The sequence below is a fragment of the Symphalangus syndactylus genome, chromosome 9 (assembly GCF_028878055.3).
Source record: "Symphalangus syndactylus isolate Jambi chromosome 9, NHGRI_mSymSyn1-v2.1_pri, whole genome shotgun sequence".
NCBI lineage: Eukaryota > Metazoa > Chordata > Mammalia > Primates > Hylobatidae > Symphalangus > Symphalangus syndactylus.
This window is the reverse complement of record NC_072431.2, coordinates 86,988,407-87,009,542: the sequence shown is the minus strand read 5'-3', so window position 1 is coordinate 87,009,542 and position 21,136 is coordinate 86,988,407. Positions and strand designations below refer to the sequence as shown.

The 21,136-nt window shown below is 42.2% G+C and overlaps 1 protein-coding gene across 7 annotated transcripts in view; it reads left to right on the top strand.

Moving 5' to 3' along the window:
* HECW1 (HECT, C2 and WW domain containing E3 ubiquitin protein ligase 1) overlaps positions 1-21,136 on the top strand; it is a 473,895-nt gene that overhangs the window by 398,183 nt on the left and 54,576 nt on the right. For all 7 annotated transcript variants that reach the window (XM_055293321.2, XM_055293322.2, XM_055293319.2 and 4 more), the window contains 5 exons: positions 6,118-6,223; positions 7,133-7,229; positions 14,811-14,894; positions 15,336-15,445; positions 20,612-20,732. In XM_055293321.2, coding sequence (XP_055149296.1) covers positions 6,118-6,223; positions 7,133-7,229; positions 14,811-14,894; positions 15,336-15,445; positions 20,612-20,732 — 518 coding nt within the window. The remainder of the gene's footprint in view (positions 1-6,117; positions 6,224-7,132; positions 7,230-14,810; positions 14,895-15,335; positions 15,446-20,611; positions 20,733-21,136) is intronic.

Here is a 21,136-nt window from a genome sequence, read left to right as displayed (position 1 = left end):
AGTACATTACTGTACACTACTGTAGAATAGAAACACTGTGCACTTAGGCTACACTAATTTTTTTTTTATTATTATACTTTAAGTTCTGGGGTACGTGTTTACAATGCGCAGGTTTATTACATTTGTATACATACATGTGCCATGTGGGTTTGCTGCACCCATTAACTTGTCATTTACATTAGGTATTTCTCCTAATGCTCTTCCTCCCCCAGCCCCCAACCCCACTACAGGCCCCTGTGTGTCATGTTCGCCTCCCTGTGTCCATGTGTTCTCATTGTTCAACTCCCACTTATGAGTGAGAACATGAGGTGTTTGGTTTTCTCTTCTTGTGTTACTTTGCTGAGAATGATGGTTTCCAGTTTCATCCATTTCATCCATGTCCCTGCAAAGGACAAGAACTCATCCTTTATTATGGCTGCGTAGTATTCCATGGTGTATATATGCCACATTTTCTTTATCCAGTCTATCATTGATGGGCATTTGGGTTGGTTCGATTTTTTTTTTTTTTTTTTTTTTTTTGAGATGGAGTCTCACCCTGTCTCCCAGGCTGGAGTGCAATGACACGGAGTGCAATGGCACCATCTCGGCTCACTGCAAACTCCTCCTCCTGGGTTCAAGCAATTCTTCTGCCTCAGCCTCCTGAGTAGCTGAGGCTACAGGCATGCACCACTACACCCGGCTAATTTTTTGTATTTTTAGTAGAGATGGGGTTTCACCATGTTGGCCAGGCTGGTCTCAAACTCCTGACCTCATGATCCACCTGCCTCAGCCTCCCAAAGTGCTGGGATTACAGGCGTGAGCCACCGTGCCTGGCCTAAATTTATTTTTTTTAAAGCAATTACACCATGACATTATGACAGCTATGACATGACCAGGTGATAGGACTTTTTCAGCTCTATTATAAGCTTATGGGAATACCATTGCCTATGCATCCATTGTTGACTGAAACATCGCTATGTGGCACATCACTGTATGAACAATATGTAATGAATGCAGAATACAGACACAGATGGAAAAGCATAATTCCCCATCTGGAGACACAGGTACACATAAAAATAAAGACACTAGATTGTGTTGTCTATGGTTCTATATCCTAGTGCCTCATAGACAGTTTCCACGCCATTAACATTTTTCTATAATATTTAATCACATGGATCTACCATCATTTAACACAAGCCTTTCTTGAACATGATGTTTATTGCCCACTTTTTATTATAAAAATATTGAACAACTCAAATTCCTTAAGATAATTCTGACAACTTTGTTAATGATCTATTTTCAGAACACAGAAGGAATCTAGAGATGAATGTAAATTCGTCCTTTGAGCCCTTCCTGTGAACTTGCTACATTTTTTTTTTATCATCAAGTCTCCAGTGTTTGCAGAGAGAGGATTAGCTGATTATTAACCCAAATTCAGCCTAAAACATGCAATTTTCAATCACAGCTTTAAGGAAACCCGCAAGAGTACATTCCCAAATTGCAAGGCTGAAGAGCAGCTTGTTTACCAGTTGCTGAAAACTATTTTCTGAGGATATCTATTTTGTTTTGTCTGGAGAGCTAAATATTTGAAGTTTTCACATTTACAATTATGATGAAAGCTATCGATATCAAAAGAAAAAGAAATCCTAAAAGTAGTCCCTACTACAAACTGGGTTTTACCCAATTATGGAAGAGTTGTTGAAGCATGTCTGGGGAGAGGCAGGCCACCAGGGGCTCTCTCTCCCCTCGCTCGCCCCTTACCACATGTGCCCACACACGCACACACACCCCTGAGAAACTTAATATGACCAAAGAGGTCAAATGCCAGGAAATTAGAGTCATATCGTTTTGGTTTTAAATGGAAAATCAGTCCTGTAGTTATTTTCTGACCTTAGGAAAACAAAGCAGGCCGGGGATGGTGGCTCACACCTGTAATCCCAGCACTTTGGGAGGCCAGGGCAGGAGGATCTCTTGAAGCCAGGAGTTCAAGACCAGCCTGGTCAACATAGCAAGAACCCATCTCTACAAAAACATTTTTAAAATTAGCTGGGCACATTGGCATGTGCCTATAGTCCCTGCTACTCAGGAGGCTGAGGCAGGAAGATTGCTTGGGCCCAGGAGTTTGAGCTTGTAGTGAGCTATGATTGCACCACTACACTCCAGCCTGGATAACAGACTTTGTCTCAAGAAAAAAGAAAGAGAGAGAGACAGAGAGAGAAAAGAAAGAAAGAAAGCCAGCCAGCCAGGCAGGCAGGCAGGCACAGTGGCTAAAGCCTGTAATCCCAGCACTTTGGGAGACCGAGGCGGGCAGATCATCTGAGGTCAGGAGTTCAAAACCAGCCTGGCCAACATGGCAAAACCCCATCTCTACTAAAAATAGAAAAATTAGCTGGGCGTGGTGGTGCATGCCTGTAATCCCAACTACTCGGGAGGCTAAGGCATGAGAATCTCTTGAACCCGGGAGGCAGAAGTTGCAGTGAGCCAAGATCACGCCAGTGCACTCCAGCCTAGGCAACAGAGCAAGACTCCAACTCAAAAAAAAAAAAAAAAAAAAAGAAAGAAAGAAAAAAAACAAAACCACGTTGGCATCATGTTTGCAGTGAGATTCAAATCAGTCACTCAGTTGCTGTCAGACGTCCCTCGAGATGGACTGTTTAGTACCACTACAGGGCTTCAAGGATCCTAGCACATACTAAATCCTAGTTCAAACTTAGACCCTCAGAATTTCCTCCAGCCCTGCCTGAAACTGTCTTCATCGCTGTCCATTCCTGGGCCCCTTGTTGGAGAAGGGCGTTTCTATCCAACCCTCCTGTCCTCCAGGCTCTGGTCTATGAGCCATCCAGTACCAACCAACCCTTTGCAGACATTTCTGTGTCTCAGGGACGCAACAAGCCGTATCTCCCCCTGTGTTATTTCCTGTATCACACTCATATCAGGCCTGAAGAATGTTTGTCAGTCAGTCCTCTGCCTTCGGGCTAGCTGGACTTCAGCTGGTTTCTGAAGTTTTTCAATCTGGCTCAGTTTTACCCATGAGTGGGTGACCTCAGAAGTAGGCACGATTAATGAATTTCCTGTGAGGGCCAGGAATAGAAGTGAGCCTCTTTCTGTTTCAAAGCCTTATTCATTTCTGGGTGATGCCCTGACAGTTAGACACTTTCACTCAGGGTGAAACAACAAATGTCTCCTGAGTTCAGGGCACAGCCAAGCCTTCCCGAGCTCAGCCAGCAGATCTGGCTGTTTCCCCAGTTTCCCTCTGTAATTTATCACTTAGATAACCTTCAGCTGGTGGGTCTCTGAGAATCCTGTCTTTACAAGATCAATAATATTTTAAATACACATTAAGGCAAACTGACATGATTCCCTCCAAGAAAAAGAGGCTTATAATTTCAGTCCCAGAAAGCCTTTACATATTTATTTATTTATTTATTCATGGAGAAAAAAGAGAAGTATGAGGATTCAATACTGCATAGTTTATTGATCAGCAAACTTTTCTTTCATCTTTTGCTTTGTAAACATTTGAGACTGGAATGTGCTGCTGCAGAAATACCAGCTTCTAAACCCTGGTGTCTGGCTTTGCCAGCTGAGCAGAGCTGAGATCTAATGACATCAAAGTGAGAAGTCCACCAAAGTGGCACAGAATCTATTCCCTTGTCCTTCAAGTAGGCCATGGGCAATAAGAAGGACCAGGAGAGAAAACAGATGCATCTGCATCTCTACCCAACTTCCAGAAAAGCAGCAAAGACTACCACATACAGAGAGTGAACTGGTGGCCCTGTCTGCATACAAAGGATGTTATCCTTGGGTGTGGAGTATGGAAGTGGGAACCAAAGGAAAATCAGCAATGCCTGTGTTTGTCATTAGGGATCGTTAAGTAATTTGCCCTACATTACGATCTGCAATATCACACATGGGCTATTCTTAAGTGGCCGTTTGGAACTGACTTGTCTAGACTTTGTAGCACTGGTCCTCGTCACCTTCCTGAATTCTGTGTGAGTGAGTTTTATGCTGGTCTCAGAGGGAGAATTGTCTTTCCTTTTTTTAAAATCCGGATGTTTGAACTCTTTTTAAGTGTCTTACAAAATTATCATCTGTTACATTAAATTAAACTTGGCTTGAGGATGCCTTCATACTTTTGAGTCATTACGTAATGGATTGCCACGTCACTTGGGACATGAATTAACTGAAAGCCTAATTTGGGAGTATACTTTGGCAACAAAGGGTTGAGTCTCAGCCAATCACAACAGCCAAGCTTCAGTCAATTGCAGGTGGCTAACTGATCAGACCATGTTCAAATAAGGCAAATACTGAGCTGTAACCAGTCAAGCTGCTTCTCTACCAGGCTCCCATTCCCCATCCATAAATGCTGCCTGCCCATGGTTGCAGAACAGACCTCTTTCCTCCCTTTCTGGCTCTGGTTCTGAGTGAGGACCACCCCATTCTCACACTGTTCTTTGATCAATTAAACTCTGTAAATTTACTTTGTCTAAAGTCTTTAACACTTCAAAATTCTTAACTATTTTAAAGCCTATTTTAGCAGACTTTGCCAAATATCATAGGATGAGTTACACTCTACATTAAATCCCATATATCTGGTGAATGTACTGCAATGTGGAAAATCTATAGTGCCTCTATAGATTTTAACATCTTACTCTGCAAGGGTCTTAAAAAACAAAATGTATATAGAATTACAGTGAGAATGTCCATTATCATGCTCTAGAACTGCATAGTTTATTGATCAGCAAACTTTTCTTTCACCTTTTACAAAGGTGATTTTTTTTAATTTACAAAATTTAAAATTGAGCTAAGTTAGTTTTTTTGTTTTGTTTTGTTTTTGAGATAGAGTCTTGCTGTGTCACGCAGGCTGGAGTGCAATGGCGCAATCTTGGTTCACTACAACCTCTGCCTCCTGGGTTCAAGGGATTCTCGTGCCTCAGCCTTCCGAGTAGCTAGGATCACAGGCATGCGCCACCATGCCTGGCTCATTTTTGGATTTTTAGTGGAAACGGGGTTTCACCATGTTGGCCAATCTCAAACTCCTATCCTCAAGTGATCCACCTGCCTCAGCCTCCCAAAGTGCTAGGATTACAGATGTGAGCCACCGCACCGACAAAATTGAGCTAATTTAGTTTAAAGTTAATCATCACAAGTATCAACTTTAGGCTAAGCAAGTTATTTATCTCTGAAGTTTTGTCAAAATGCCTAAGCAGAACCAAGATATTGGAAGCAGGCAGGCAGCGTGGAAGGAGTAAACAAGTGCTTTGCAGTCAAGTATTAGAATCCTGGTTATCCTCCTCTCTTACGGTTGTAAATCTGGGGAAACCTTACTTTTCCTGGATCCTCAGATTCCCTATTTGTAAATTTTGGTTAATAATGCTTATCTTGCGGAATTTGTTAGGATATATAAGATGGTATGTGAACAGAAGCCAGCACAATGAATGCAATAACAGGCATTCAACAAAGAATGAATGTAATCAATACTATTTAAACAAGAAGTCCATTATACATTCGGTACTAAAGTTCAATGCTACCTTGGAAAGTTATAGGCCTACCTTACCAATAATATTTATCTAGGATTTATCTCTCTTTAACAAATTTATGATGAGAAATGTTTCTTGGGCTATTCAATTCAGTGTATTAATTTGATTAATATTCATGACTTTGACATGATCACTTCTTTTTTTTTTGAAACAGAGCCTTGCTCTGTCGCCCAGGCCAGAGTGATTTTGGCTCACAGCAACCTCTACCTTCCGGGTTCAAGCGATTCTTCTGCCTCAGCTTCCCAAGTAGCTGGGAACAGGCGCCTGCCACCACATCTGGCTAAGTTTTGTATTTTTAGTAGAGACGGGGTTTCACTATGTTGGCCAGGCTGGTCTCAAACTCTTGACCTTGTTATCTACCAGTCTCAGCCTCCCCAAGTGCTAGGATTACAGGCGTGAGCCAGATGGCTTTCTTAACCATAGTACAGCACATCATCAACTCTACTTAGACACTTTTGTAAGCTTTCTTTTCCATCACTTTATTACTTTTTCAACTTAGGTGACTTCAGAATCTTTTACCCCTTAGGTTGAAAAACTGGTATCAAGAGACATCTGAAATTGATACAAATTTCTAATGCTTATGCTTTTATTCTAAAATTAGGCCTCAGAAGTTTCTAGAAACAGAGGAGCCTCTTTACTGGCCAGGCCAGGACACAGCTTAGTAGCTGCTATTCGAAGCCAACATCAAAATGAGTCATTGCCACTGGGTATGTATCATGCTTGTTTGAGCCCCTGGCTCAAAGAATAGCAACACCTAGCCTTGATTTTTTGTTTGTTTTTCTGGTTTTTGTCATGAACCCTTTACTATTCAACATTTTGTCTTTCCTTTCTCCTCTTTTAGGATATAGTGCACTCCCCAACCCCTGCTACCATCCTCCCCTCTGTCCTTTTCCCCTCTCCCTTCCTCCTCACCTATCTGTTCCCCTCCCTGTCTTTTCTATTCTTTCCCAAACTCTCAGGTCCTTTCTTCCTTACTCTATTCAGTAATTTGTTAACCCCATGCACAAGAGCATGGTTTAAATGAGGAGGTGAATTTTACTGTTGCTAGACAGTTTTTAATGTATACCTCACTTTCCATGTATGTATGGCATAAAGTTTGCAGTCTCCATTCCTAACTTCAGCCACCTCTTTCCAAAACATATGCCACTTGTATCAAGGAAAATGAAATGAGAGCATCTAAATGGTATTTCCATTATCACTACTGGGAAATCAACACATGGATTTCTTTGCACTCATAAAGAATATTTTACCATAACTAAGGCAAAATGACGAAGAAAAGTTAGAAGAAAGAGAGGAGAACTCCTCTAATGGGAGAACTATTTTGTTCTCCTTTACTTTTTCATGCAGAGATGCATTAATACCCAGTAAAGATCCTGAAACGTTAAGGATGATTAACATAGATCTGGTTCACTTTTAGTTTGATCCCTTAAAAAATTATAATGTTATTATGTCACATTTTAAAAACTCTCAAGAGCTTGCATTTTTTTGATGAGTATGCTGCCTGCCCTTCAAACTCCTTCATTAATCCTGGTATCAAGCAGCCATTTTCCAGTCATCAGAGTGATTATCTCTGGGCTGCAGACTCAACCACAACTCTGTGCTTTTGTCTGTTTCAGCATATAATGACAAGATTGTGGCATTTCTTCGCCAGCCAAACATTTTTGAAATGCTGCAAGAGCGTCAGCCAAGCTTAGCAAGAAACCACACACTCAGGTAAGCCTCGCCCCTCACTCCCTGGAACTCTAGGTCTTTCCAGCCATTTTTCCTGGTGGGAAAACACCTCTGTGGAGAAAGAGCAGAGGCTTATTATGCATTGTATTTGTGCATTTAAATGAGAACTTGAATCCTCAAGATGAAGGGCTCGGGGTTCCTGTATTCTGGGAAATGGCATAATCAGAGATGGTCATATTATCAGATTACATATCATTTATATGGTACTGAAATGATTTCCATTGATTTGGAGGGAAGGACAGAAAGGAAACAAAATAGCTTCCATTAAAAAATTATTTATGTACCGCACCATATAAATTACTTTTAGTTTTGAAATATAATTGTTGAATGATAAGCCAAATATTGAGTGGCCGTGTTCAAAAATAAAAAAGCAAACAAAAAGTTACCTGTGTGTTCTGACTACTTACATCTTATTCTTCATTAGGGTCATTTTTGAACAAGTGCTCCTGAAACTCTGAATCACTTCCTGTGGAAGGGATAGTGATCTAAGATCTAAAATGATAAAAAGAGAAAATATTCCCTGAACTTAAATCCTGCTTTCTCACCAAACTATTCAAACATCTTTTTCCTTTGGTTTACTCTCAAACGTTCCAAAAGCTGGAGAGGCATGAGGGTTAAAAGCACATCTCTTTGGCGTTTGAATTTTCACTCCAACAGGTAGGGACTATTGATGGAGGTATGTTATTCAACCCTCTGCCCTTAGTCTCCCAAATGGGGGTCACAAAGTGGGCATGGTTGCGATATTTACATGAGGATGTGTAAAGGTTAAGGCAGGGCAAGCGAGAATCCCAGCAATGGCTGCATTTCATTCTTCCCTGCCCATGTGGTGCAGTCTTGTGAATGGGGCTGATACCTGCAATACTCTACTCTGACTTCCTTGGGGAATCACTGACAGCTTCAAAGTAGTCTCTTTGCTTTTCAACCCTTGCCACTCCTGCCAGGATGGATCATTCACTATTCTTTCCCCTCCAACACCCCCTCATTGACACCTCTTTTCCCTGTATTTTCACTCTGTAAATTAGAGCCACTACCCTCCCAGCTGTCCCTGATCTCCTCTCCTCCCTCTTCTTCCACCTCCACACCTAAACATACACCTCCTCATACTCTCTCCTCTGTCCTCATTTTCTCTTCTCCCTGCCATGGTTCAAGTTTAGGTGCTCATCATTTCTCTGCTGGACCATACCGGGGTTTCTCCTAAAATATTCCCTATCGCCCTATTGTAACCAGAGTTACCTACTTAAAGCATAGATTAAATTATGTCCTCCCTACCCTTCAAAAAAGCTTTCATGATTTCCATCACATATGAAATAAAGTCAAGATTTTTTTTTTTTTTTTTGAGACAGAGTCTTGCTCTGTTGCCTGGGCTGAAGTGAGATGGTGCAATCTCAGCTCACTACAACCTCTGCCTCCCAGGTTCATGCAATTCCTGAGCCTCAGCCTCCTGAGTAACTGGGAATACAGGCATGTGCCACCACACCCAGCAAAATTTTGCTAATTTTTGTATTTTTAGTAGAGATGGGGTTTCACCATGTTGGTCAGGCTGGTCTCAAACTCCTGACCTCAAGGGATCCACCCATCTCAGCCTCCCAAAGTACTGGGATTACAGGTGTTAGCCACCTCACCCAGCCTAAAGTCAAGATTTCTAAGCACAATGTCCATTGTCTCAAAGTCTGACCCTAACCTAACTCTCCATCCTGCGCTAAGCTTTTCCTTCCTGGGTATTCCACCTCCACCACACAGGCTGTGTATTCTCCTGCCTTTGTCTTTCCGGGAATGACTTCCCTGTTAAGGACATCTCATCCCATTTTAAAGGCTCATATCAAAAGCAAATATTTGGTGATCTAGGCAGGCTTTAGTATTTCTTTTACTTTGGGGGGGGGGGGTGGGAACTTCCTGATGTTGCCATGGCGTTTATTTTTCTGGTTTTTTGGTTTTTTGTTTGCTTGTTTTTAATTTTTTTATTATACTTTTAAGTTCAGGGATAAATGTGCAGAACGTGCAGGTTTGTTATGTAGGTATACATGTGCCATGGTGATTTGCTGCACCCATCAACCCATCATCTACATTAGGTATTTCTCCTAATGCTATCCCTCCCCTAGCCCCCCATCGCCCAACAGGCCCTAGTGTGTGATATTCCCCTCCCTGTGTCCATGTGTTCTCGTTGTTCAGCTCCCACTTATGAGTGAGAACATGTAGTGTTTGGTTTTCTGTTCTTATGTTAGTTTGCTGAGAATGATGGTTTCCTAGTATTTCTTTCGTCTTGCTTTGATAGCATGCTTTTTGTGCCTCGAAGATATTTTTAGATCTCTCGTATTCTGTCATTTACTTGTGTCTCCCTGCAGCACTCTAAGCTCTTTAGAGCAAGGCCTTTCTCTTCCTTGTCTTTCTGCCCACTCTGCCCCTTAGAACCTGGTCCTCTACTTTGAAAATAGGAAACACCAATTACTTTTGGAGTGAATGAAAGATCTTCAGCATGAACAAATGATCTTTGGCATGATGAATGGTCACTTTCGTTTATGTTCGACTCTTAAGAATTCTCTCCCCAAGTTTCATTACTGCAGTGCTGCAGAAGGCAGAGTCATATTCAGCCACCCAGATCATTCATTCATGGACTGCTCTTTGACTCACCTAACAACCTAAGGGAATTTTCAAGGGATTTCCAGGGGAATTGTATTATCTTAAGGGTTTTTGATGCATGGTTGTTCCTGAACATTCTTTACGTTACTGATTCTACCATTAAGTAGTGAGTTCACTGCTTGCTTTTTGGAAGAATTTCAACTCACCAAAGACACAAAAGTCTCATTTTAATCATTTGAAAAGTTTTTTTTTTAAGTAATTCCCTATATAAATGAGTGGAATGTATTTCCAAAGGGCAGTAGACTGTTTTCATCCCTATTATATATCACATTATAACAATCCAAGAAACTTTAAATGTTTTGTTGCAATATGGGATTGTACAATTATGATTTTGCAGAGCTGGGGGAACTTGAAATCAGGCCACGTTGGAATTGGAAAAAAAACTTGGAAATTATCTAGTATAGAAACTAATAACATATTTTAAGGTTATGGACTCCTTTGAGATGCTGATGGAAGCGCTTATGGACTCTCCTCCACATATAAATATAAACCTCTGAATATAATTTCAAATAGTTAATGGACCCCAAAGAAACTGTGGACCCAGGTTGAGAACCCAAATATTTCATCAAAAACAGAAGGCTCGCAATGACTGTCAGAAACTGGACTATGTGACGATAGAACTAAAACAGCAGAAAGCAAAGAGCAAGAACTTGTTCTTCAGGAGGTCAAGCTTAAGAGATGCAGGAAGCCAGGCCCTGCTCTCCATGATGAGGCCTCCACCTGCCCCTGAGTGCCATGTCAGGGTGAGTCAGATACACTTTGAAGGTTCAGGAGTTGAAGGGAATACCACTCTCCTCAGGACCCCACCCAGAAGAACTCATGGCTTCCTCAGTGGTCCCCAAGAGCAGACAGTGACCCCTGTTCAGCCATTGCTATTCTCAGGGAGTCATGGAGTCTCTGTCTTGGGTCCACAAAGCCAGTTGCTGGGTTTGAGTATTTAGGAAACTGTCCAGTCGACAGCAGTGACTTGCAGTGCAAAGCAGGAAGCCACATGTAGAGAAGGGGATGGAGCCAGAAAACCCAGAGTTTAATGGCATCTGTTATCTTCAAGGGGCATGGAGGTGGTCCTTCAACTAGTGCTTTGATTGTGTCACTCATCTGAATCAGGATTGTCCCAGGGCTATGTATGCAGTAGCAAGCAAAACAGACCTGTAAATTCTCAACGAATTTACAATCTATTGAGGGAGACAGATAATAGACAAGCTTGGGGTTTGTTTTTTTAAGCCAAATATACAGCTGCATAATATGTTAAGTGCCATGAAGAACATGATTAGAATTCAGCAATAGTGGATAATATGCTGGTGCAGAGGAAGAGGACTTACATCCTAAACAGAATACAGGGAAGGCTTTTCCAAGTAGGTGATGCTTAAGCTGAAACCTGAAGGATGGGAAGGCATTGTCCCTTGAGATGCAAAGTAGAGATCAGGGAGAAAGTATGCAATGGCCCTGAGGCAGGAAAAGCTTAGATGTAGGTGAAAAATGAAAGAAAGCTAGTGTGGCCAAGGAGTAGAATGGGAGGGTAGGCGAGACCTACCATGGTGAAGTTGGAGAGGGAGGCCCTATCACCAACCGGAAAGATTTTATTTGAATTGCGATTCTATTTGAGAAGTGATTGAGAAGTTTTCAGCTGGAAAGAAATATGATTGCATCTGTGTTTTTAATGACCACAGATGCAATGATATTTCATCTGTTTTTCACGACCACTGATGAAATATGATTGCAGCTGTGGTCGTTAAAAACACAGATGCAATGTTTGGGCAGCTCTGTGGGGAAAAGATAGGCTGGGGAGGAGCATAAGATGGAACAGGGGCTATGCAGGAGACTATTATATTCATCCACGTGAGAGATGATGGTTGTGTGGATAATGGGAAAATATGGATGAAGAGGAGGCAGCAGTTTGAGGTGATACTGTGGATGCAAAAACAACAGGAGCTAATGACACCTTGAACATGGTGGGTGAGGAGAAGAGAGTAATTAAGAATGACAGCCAAGTGTGGGGCTTGCGCAGGTGAGCAATGGTTAATGGTGTCACAGGATAATGGTGTCATTTACTGAGATGGGAAACAGTGGAGGAGGAACTGGCTTGAGGAGAGGAAGAATGTCAAGGATTTCATTTTGGATATTGAGTTTTGAGGTCTTTGAAGCCACAAGTGGCTTCAAAAGTCAAGATGTCAAGGAGGCAGGCGCCTGTCCTGTCCTGAGCTCTAGGGAAAGTGTGCTCTGGAGTTCTCCCGATGGTCAAGAGGTATATGTAGGAGAGATAGCTGGCATTCCTGCCCTCAGATGTCTTCCCCAATTCTCAATGCACTTTGGGATGGAGTCCCAGGGGCCATCTGGAGGTCCCTCACACCACTGGCTCTGCATGAAATGTTGCTAGACATGACCGAGGATATAATGTCTGGTGGAGAGCCACCAAAACTCTCAGAAAATCATGCTGAGCATTCAGACACCTGGATGTGGTCCATATGGTGGTGCCACGATAGAACCATTGTGCTGGGTGGCACTTTCTAAACTGGGGACTGCACTTTGCTGGCCTAATGGAGATGGCCCTCTCTGGGCTTCCTTTTCCCCCAGGGAGGGAGGCCAGGGGCTTAACCAGATGTTGATCCCTTGGGGCAGGAGGATAACCTGCCCAAGGTGACATTATCATTGGGAAAGCATATAAATTTGAGGTCATTCATAAGGCCAAAGTCATTAAATTAGAGAAGATTCAAGAGCATCTTCCAAATAATGGGGCTGTGAGGTAGTGTCAGGATTTGGAGGAGAAAGCCCAGGGCTGGGGTTAAGGACATAGGCAGAGGGAGAAGAAGGTGACGAGAGGGGTGGGGATGTTCTGTTCTCTTGGCTGGGCTTTCACACGTTCTCTGCTGAATGACATGTGGACAGTGCTGCTCTCTTTTTCAAACCCCAGTCAAAGAGGCCACTGTGAACACCCCCCAGGTTCTGGTGATGCCATTTCCTGCAACGGTGCTTCACCCGCACTGAAGTTGGACCAGAGTGCATTTCCCTGTTTATTCCCATTCTGTCTATCTTTGTAGAGGCTCAAAATCTTCCCTTGCCTTAAAAAAAGATCTCCATACCAAAAGGTCAAATTGATTATATTTTTTGCCTGAAAATCTCTAAGTTATGATGAAGATTTGGATTTATATTAATATAATCAAAGAGAGGAAAAACTTGTATCTGCAGTATTTTGGAAAATATATTTTTTTTAAATTATTCATCTTTTGGGCCAGGCTCAGTGGCTAATGCCTGTAATCCTATCACTTTGGGAGGCTGAGCCAGGCGAATCTCTTGAGCCCAGGAGTTCAAGACCAGCCTGGGCAACATGGTGAAACCCTGTCTCTACTAAAAATACAAAAATTAGCCGAGCCTGGTGGTGTGCGTTCGTAGTCCCAGTTACATGGGGGGACTGAGGCAGGAGGATCACTGGAGCCTTGGGAGGTTGGGACTTCAGTGAGCTGTGATCAGGCCACTGCACTGCAGACTGAGTGACAGAGTGAGACCCTGTCTCAAAAAAATAAAAAAAATGTTAAAGAAAATACAAAAAACTAGCTGGGTGTGGTGGCGCACGCCTATAATCCCAGCTACTCAGGAGGCTGAGGCACAAGAATCATTTGAACCCAGGAGGCAGAGGTTGCAGTGAGCTGAGATTGCAGCACTGCCCTCCAGCCTGGGCAACAGAGCAAGACTCTGTCTCAAAAAAAAAAAAAAAACAAAGAAAACTAAAGAAAAGAAAATCATCTATCTTTTACCACTGGGAGAAACTGAGTGAGGAGTATACAGGATCTGTCTGTTTATTTCTTATAATTACACATGACTCTAAAATTACCTCAAAGTGTAAAAATTAAACAAGAAAAGAAAAAAGTTAAAGATTAAAAAAAAAGATCCTTAATTTTCCCTGATTTCTGCTGCATCTCTTCAAAAAAGGCAAAAAATATTAACTCCTTTGAAGCATGCATACAATAGAAAGATTCTTGGATATGATGTTTGTAATATTTGAATAACATCAGGGAAGCAAAATAAAAAGTTAATTTGATCCAAAAAATCCTACTTATCCTTAGACTTACTTGAAATAATTTGCCGAGTTGGAGGTTGTCTAAAAGGATCAGAATAGATGAGTTGTAGCTAACAGAGACAAAATTGATGCCTGTGCCTTGACTGACTTGGGAGACTGTTCTTGGTTCTTGGGACTGGGCCCCCTCTGTGCCGAATGTGACATTATAAATTTTCCATCAGGCACAAGATTTCTCAAGAGACACCCACCCCCCAACTCACTCTTTCCTTCCATGGCTTCCAACACGACATGAGCCCAGAACAGTCTTTTTTTTTCTTTTTTTTTTTTTTTTTGACAAAGTCTCCCTCTATCGCCCAGGCTGGAGTGCAGTGGCACGATCTCAGTTCACTGCAACCTCCGCCTCCTGGGTTCAAGCGATTCTCCTGCCTCAGCATCCTGAGTAGCTGGGATTACAGGCAGGCAACACCATGCCTGGCTAATTTTTGTATTGTTAGTAGAGATGAGGTTTCACCATGTCCCTCAGGCTGGTCTCAAACTCCTGACCTCATGATCCGCCCGCCTCGGCCTCCCAAAGTCCTGGGATTACAAGTGTGAGCCACTGTGCCTGGCCCCTAAACAGTCTTTCAGGAGCAGTCTCTTACCCAGCTCCACTCCTGACTGTCTTAGCTACCTGAGGACCTAACTTTGCTGTGTTCCTCAGCTTCTGTACCTGCGCAAGTCTGTAGAAAAGCCATCCCTTATAGAGCATCCTGAGAGCCTGTGATACGAGCTTAGAATTCTGCAAAATACATAGGACGTTAGGACATTGCTATTCAGCAGTATTGGAAGAGGAAATAAGAGATCAGAAGAAGATCTATTCCTGAGCTTATGTGTTGGCGTCTAATTTTCCTCTTCTTTCTCGCATGATTCAGGGAGAAAATCCATTACATTCGGACTGAGGGTAATCACGGGCTTGAGAAGTTGTCCTGTGATGCGGATCTGGTCATTTTGCTGAGGTAAGGGGCTAGGCCTGAAATCCTTCTGGAAAAGCTTCCCTGGGCAGCTCTCCTCCATCACGGCCACATTGAAAATGGCCTAGACTGAAACACTCACCACTTGTTCTAGAGGATTCTAGTAACTGCAACGCAAGTGGGACCCCACCCTTGTACCTGTGTCCATCACAGTCCTTAGATTTGCAACTGAGGTAGCAAGAGCTGCGTAAAGTACTTGATGGAGACTTTGTTGTAGGATTAATCAGAGTTTAAAACAACACTGAGGATTTGCAAGCAGCATGTACCTATCTTTCTATATTACATTTAAATCTAATTGCTTTTGTTGCTTTGTGAGAACTGTAACTGCCGCTACCCCAATTCGTGAACACTTTCTCAGGGACGTAAAACTGACTTTTCTTTTTCTTTCTTTCTTTCTTTTTTTTTTTTTTTTTTTTTCATTTTCAGTCTCTTTGAAGAAGAGATTATGTCCTACGTCCCCCTGCAGGCTGCCTTCCACCCTGGGTATAGCTTCCCTCCCCGCTGTTCACCCTGTTCTTCACCTCAGAACTCCCCAGGTAACAGCAATCTGGCCCAATAGCTCCTGTTAAGTGGCCATGTGTGTTTCCTCCGGTGAAGGTGAATGAAAGGCAACTGTATGTGTGTGTTCTTTCTCTCGGCCTTCCCAATTCACTAATTGAAAACGCACTCTATCAGGTTTTGACAAACAGCTGCCTGTTTTTTGTAATGCCCCCCAAGCTAGAATGGGGTTTACAGTTTGAAATGGTTGGGAAAAAAATGTTTTGCTGGGCAGGTGACTCATGTTTGTAATCCCAGTGCTTTGGGAGGCCAAGCCAGAAGGATCACTTGAGTCCAGGAGTTCAAGACCAGCCTGGGCAACATAGCGAGATCCCCTTCTCTACAAAAAAATTAAAACTAAGCCAAGTGAGGTAGCATGTGCCTGTAGTCCCAGCTACTAGGGAGGCTGAAGCAGGAGGGTTCCTTGAGCCCAGCAGGTTGAGGCTGCAGTGAGCTATGATTTCACCACTGCACTCCTGCCTATACAACAAGGAGAGTCCCTATCTAAAAAAAAAAAACAAAACAAAAAAAAGAAAGAAAGAAAAAAAAAATTAAGACCGTATTTTATGACATGTGAAAACTATATGAAATTTAAATTGCAGTGTCCATAAATGAAGTGTAATTGGACCCCAGCCATGCCTGTTCTATGCTAGCTTTCACACCAGACATGAGTAATAGCAACAGAAACCACATGGTCTGCAAATATTTACTCTCTGGTCCTTTGCAGAAAAAGGTTACTGTCCCTGCTCTAAATTACTATTGCATTCCGAAGTCACTCTCCAAGCACTTCAAAGGGAAGACCCCTTTCTGAAACATTCTGCCTTGTGACACTGAATCAATTGCACGCCATTTTTGGTGATACAGCTACTAGGAACCATTGTTACATCTCCACAAAGATTCCAAAGAATTTTCTTACACATTTCAAAATTATTCCCCGTTTTCTTTATGTATGAGAATGAACTTGTGGTACAAAAATTATTTGCAGGTATTTTCCATTCCAAGTGAGGGAATACATATGTTGAACTGTTTAGTGAATAAAAGATATTTTCGCCAGACACCGTGGCTCACCCATGTAATCCCAGCACTTTGGGAAGCTGAAGTGGGCGGATCACTTGAGCCCAGGAGTTCGAGACCAGCCTGGGCAATATAGTGAGACCTCATGTCTACCAAAAAAAATTTTTTTAATTAGCCAGGTGTGGTGGTGCACGCCTTTATTATCAGCTATCAGGAGGCTAAGGCAGGATCTCTTGAACCTGGGAGACAGAGGTTGCAGTGAACCGAGATTGTGCCACTGCACTCCAAGCACTAGGCAACAGAGCAAGACCCTGTCTCAAAAAACAAACAAATGAAAAAAAGATATTTTCTGGATTCATCAAGATAAAGAGCTTAGGTCAAATCCATACCTCCAGACTTGATCCAGATATTGGAGAATTTTTTCATTCGTATTTGACTTGCATTGTCACATCATTGAAGGTTTCATTTAAAGTAAAGGAGATTAGTTTGAAACATCTAGGAACATCCTATCTCACAAGCTGTAGGGCCAGGGTTGGAACGTGGTTTTTGAAGCCAGTGGTGAAATTCCCAAGAGAAACAGAACTTGGCAATAAGCTTTGTCTCTGAGAAGGGATGTCGCACTCAGAGTTAGTATCATTCAGTACTGCCATAGGTCTCCAGACTAGAGTATCTTTTAGTCTGGTTCCTCCAAGTTGTAGCATTCAAAACTCTCTCTTAGAGGTAGTTTTGCTAGTCGTTAAAATATGTTTTCAAGATAGTATCTCCCTGTTGTCACTTCCTCCAAACAAGTGTACCAACAGCATTGTTAAGGAAATGTGCAATGCTTGCTACCTCTGACACACAACATAATTAAGATCCCATTGCCTAAGAAGACCAGGAGCTTTGCTAGAGCTGACATCAGTACAGTCACACACTTTCAGCACTCATAGGATGACCTACTTTTGGGGAGTGAAGACAAAAGTAAGGGGTTTGTGGGGAAAAGTTTGGAGAAGCTGTAGGACTGCATGATGGTCTACCATGTTGTAGAGATTGTCCCAGCCTGATAATGTGCATATGCCTTGGTCTACAGACTTTGATACTAGACTATGATGTTAACATCATTATATGGGAGAGATATCATATTGCAAATAGAAAAATAAGAGTAAATGAAGAGTTATTTCCTATGTGAGAATTATTTGGATATTCTTAAAGGAATAAACTTTCCTGATAGAGATATGACTGATGCCATGAATCTAAGTAATCATCCAATTCATTTTGTCAAAGTACTTCTTATTCTCTAGCATTGCCCACAGGGTCCTAGAATATGTAATCCAAATATGTTGATTTTAAACTTTACAATCCCGATTCTCTTAGACCGGTATGAAATCTACCCAGGTGCTACAGAGATGGTGAATCATGAAGTTTATGCCAAAGTACTTTGTAAAGTATAAATTATTTGAAAAATGCACAGCAGTCATCATGGGGACAGGTGATAGTACCAGCAGTAGTGAAAATCATGATTAATAAAATATACTAAAATGTGCTGGACAGAAAATTACTTGCACTTACAGACCTGTATTCTAGTTCTGTGTACATCCCAAAACCTGGTATTCCACCAAGACCACTTCTTTTCAAGTGGTGGCCATTGGTTCCCTCAGGCCCAGGTGGGCGGGGCCCCCATGCTTCCTTGCGTTTATCACTCGGCCATATCCCTCCCCTCCCTTTCTCCCAGTTACTGTCATCTACCAATCTTTTTCTCATTCTCAAGGCCTGTGGCCCCTGCCTTGTAGTCTTCCTCTCCTTTCCAAGCAGTTCTTTCCATCCTCCTGGATGACTTCAACATCGACAGGGACCCTCATTCTGTTCCCTGGCTTCCCAGTCTCTAGACTTTGTCTGCAATGACTTTCTCCTCCCCTGCCTCAACCACTTACTCCCAAAATCACATTCCTGACCTTGTGATCATCTCCACAATCACTAATTCAAACCTCCTCTTCCCTTCCAATGTGCTTGATCCACTACCCTTCCCAGCACCATCCTTTGGCCTCATCAAGGCCTCTGGTTCATGGACTTTTCTCCTTTCCTTTCTAACGTCTTTCCCTGATGCAGCATAGATTCTGCGGTTCATCATTTCAGTAGCACCCTTGCCAATGCCCTGAACTCCCCTGGCCCTCTCTGTTTTGTTTGCACCCTCTGGCAGAGCTTCACCCCTAGATGAACCTTCCTGTCTGCTTCCCCCACTTCTGCAATCAGGCACTCTTGGGCAAATTCACCTCACAAGGCAGATTATTAATTCTAAATTAGTCATCTCTCATCTCACATGAACCTTGAATACCCAAAGGAAAATTCTAGCACATTTTTTCAATCTCCTCTACTATTATTTCAAACATTTCCCCTAAAGCCTCCAACCCTCAGCACCCCTGCTGTCTCCTAGCAAATGACATCCTATTTTACCTCACTACCTATATCCAATTCATTGCCTCTTAAATACATCTCCTCTCTGCCCACTTCACTTCATCTCCACTGACACCAGCCTAGTCCCATTTGAACTCTTTAGATCCACCTTGGTCCTCTGGGGTTTTGTTCTCTTCTGCAGAAGATAGATGTTTTTATGATTCAAGTGTCATCATGCCAGCCACTATGCAAGGACTTCCTACTACACTTAGCATAAAACAAAATTGCTTAACAATGTACCTTGTCCTGTTTCGTGCAGCTCCTGCCCACCTCTCAGGCCTTGTTTTTGTACCACTTTGGTCCTTGGACCCTGTGCTCCAGACAAACTGGAGTACCACTTTCCATTCTGCCACAGGACCTTTGCACATGCTGATCTTCTACCTGGAATGCTCTTCTTCTGCCAGCTCATCCCCTCTCTTAGTTAAAGCAAAGCTTTTCTTGACCCATGCAATCTAATTTGTGCCTATTTATTCTTCAGATTGTCCCCAGAGAAGCCTTCCCAGACTTAGCCAGCAGATTCTGTGATCTCAAAGAACTGGGTTTCTTTCCTTCATGGATAGCAATCATTGTAACTTGTATTATATACTCATTTCTGAGAGTTTACCAGTGCAAAGGGATATATATTAAAGTATTTACAAAGCACTCTAATGAGACAGAAGTTCTCCTCTATATAGAGTTAATGAGTTATTATTATTGTAAACTTTACTCTTATGATGCAAGGTCATCTAATATAAACTCTAATCTAATATGAACTCCTAGATGCTCTGAGCCTTTGTGTACAGGTATGTTTATATGAGCATCAATATCAATACAGGAGCATGATGGACACATACACTAAAGTCCTACTTACCTCATTATAGTTTCAATCACTTCTTGTAGCAACTTACAAGAAAAGTTTAGTCCAGTTCAGTTTATGTTAATTATTTTAGATTATGCAAGTACAATTAAAACTACGAAAAATGCTCATCCAGGTCCTTTTAAGAGAAATATAACTTGAAAGAATTAGAGAGGAAGACTTAAATATTTATTCTCACTAGAACTCATAAATGAATTTAGTATATTATTTTTATAATTTAGTATATTATTTCTATTTATTATAAAAGTCACTGAGAGAGTGATGGAAATGAAGGGACTTGTTGGAGAAGAAAAATATGGAGATGCCAGAATGTGCCTCTATTGAGCTCTTGCTCTACTGTCACTTTGCGTATTTGTTCTTCCACAGAAAGTGATGACCTCATGCCTGTAATCCCAGCACTTTGGGAGGCCTAGGCGGGCGGATCACTTGAGGTCAGGAGTTCCAGACCAGCCTGGCCAATGTAGTGAAAGCTCATCTCTACTAAAAATATAAAAATTAACAAAAATTGGTTGGGCGTGGTAGTGCACGCCTGTAATCCCAGCACTTTGGAAGGCCAAGGCGGGTGAATCACCTGAAGTCAGGAGTTTGAGACCAGCCTGGTCAACATGGTGAAACCCTATCTGTACTAAAAATACAAAAAAATATCAGCCAGGTGTGGTGGCACACACCTATAATCCCAGCTACTCAGGAGGCTGAAGTAGGAGAATCGCTTGAACCCAGGAGGTGGAGGTTGCGATGAGCCGAGATCACACCACTGCACTCCAGCGTGGGCAACAGAGCAAGACTCCTTCTCAAAAAAGAAAAAAAAAAAAAAAAAAGAAGAAGAAAAAAGAAAGTGATGACCTCTGTGTGCTTCTCTCTGCAGGTTTACAGAGAGCCAGTGCAAGAGCCCCTTCCCCCTACCGGAGAGACTTTGAGGCCAAGCTCCGCAATTTCTACAGAAAACTGGAAGCCAAAGGATTTGGTCAGGGTCCAGGGAAAATTAAGTGAGTGCTCCAGTGCTTGGCACTGAATTCAGACAGTGGATTTTTCAATCCCTTTCTCCCCTACATCCTTGTAATACTGTTTTTGAGATTGGCTACTCTGGTGGGGTAGTGGTTATGGTCTGAAGCGGGGGAAGAAGGAAGTTGGGAAGATGGAAGGAAAGAGGAAAGGACGTTAAGAAATTGGAAGGGAGGCAGGAAGAGAAGGTAAGAGAGGGAAAGAGAATGAGAAAGAACAGAAGATTTTAGACAAAGGCATGTCGAAAATCACAGGGTAGACCTTTTCAGAAAACAAGGAATCTTGAACTAAATAAAAAATCTCATATTTCCCTTCACGTATTCTTGGGAAAAAAAATTAACTCATTGGTCAAATTTAAACTCTTGGTAACTTTGTAACTGAAGTCTAC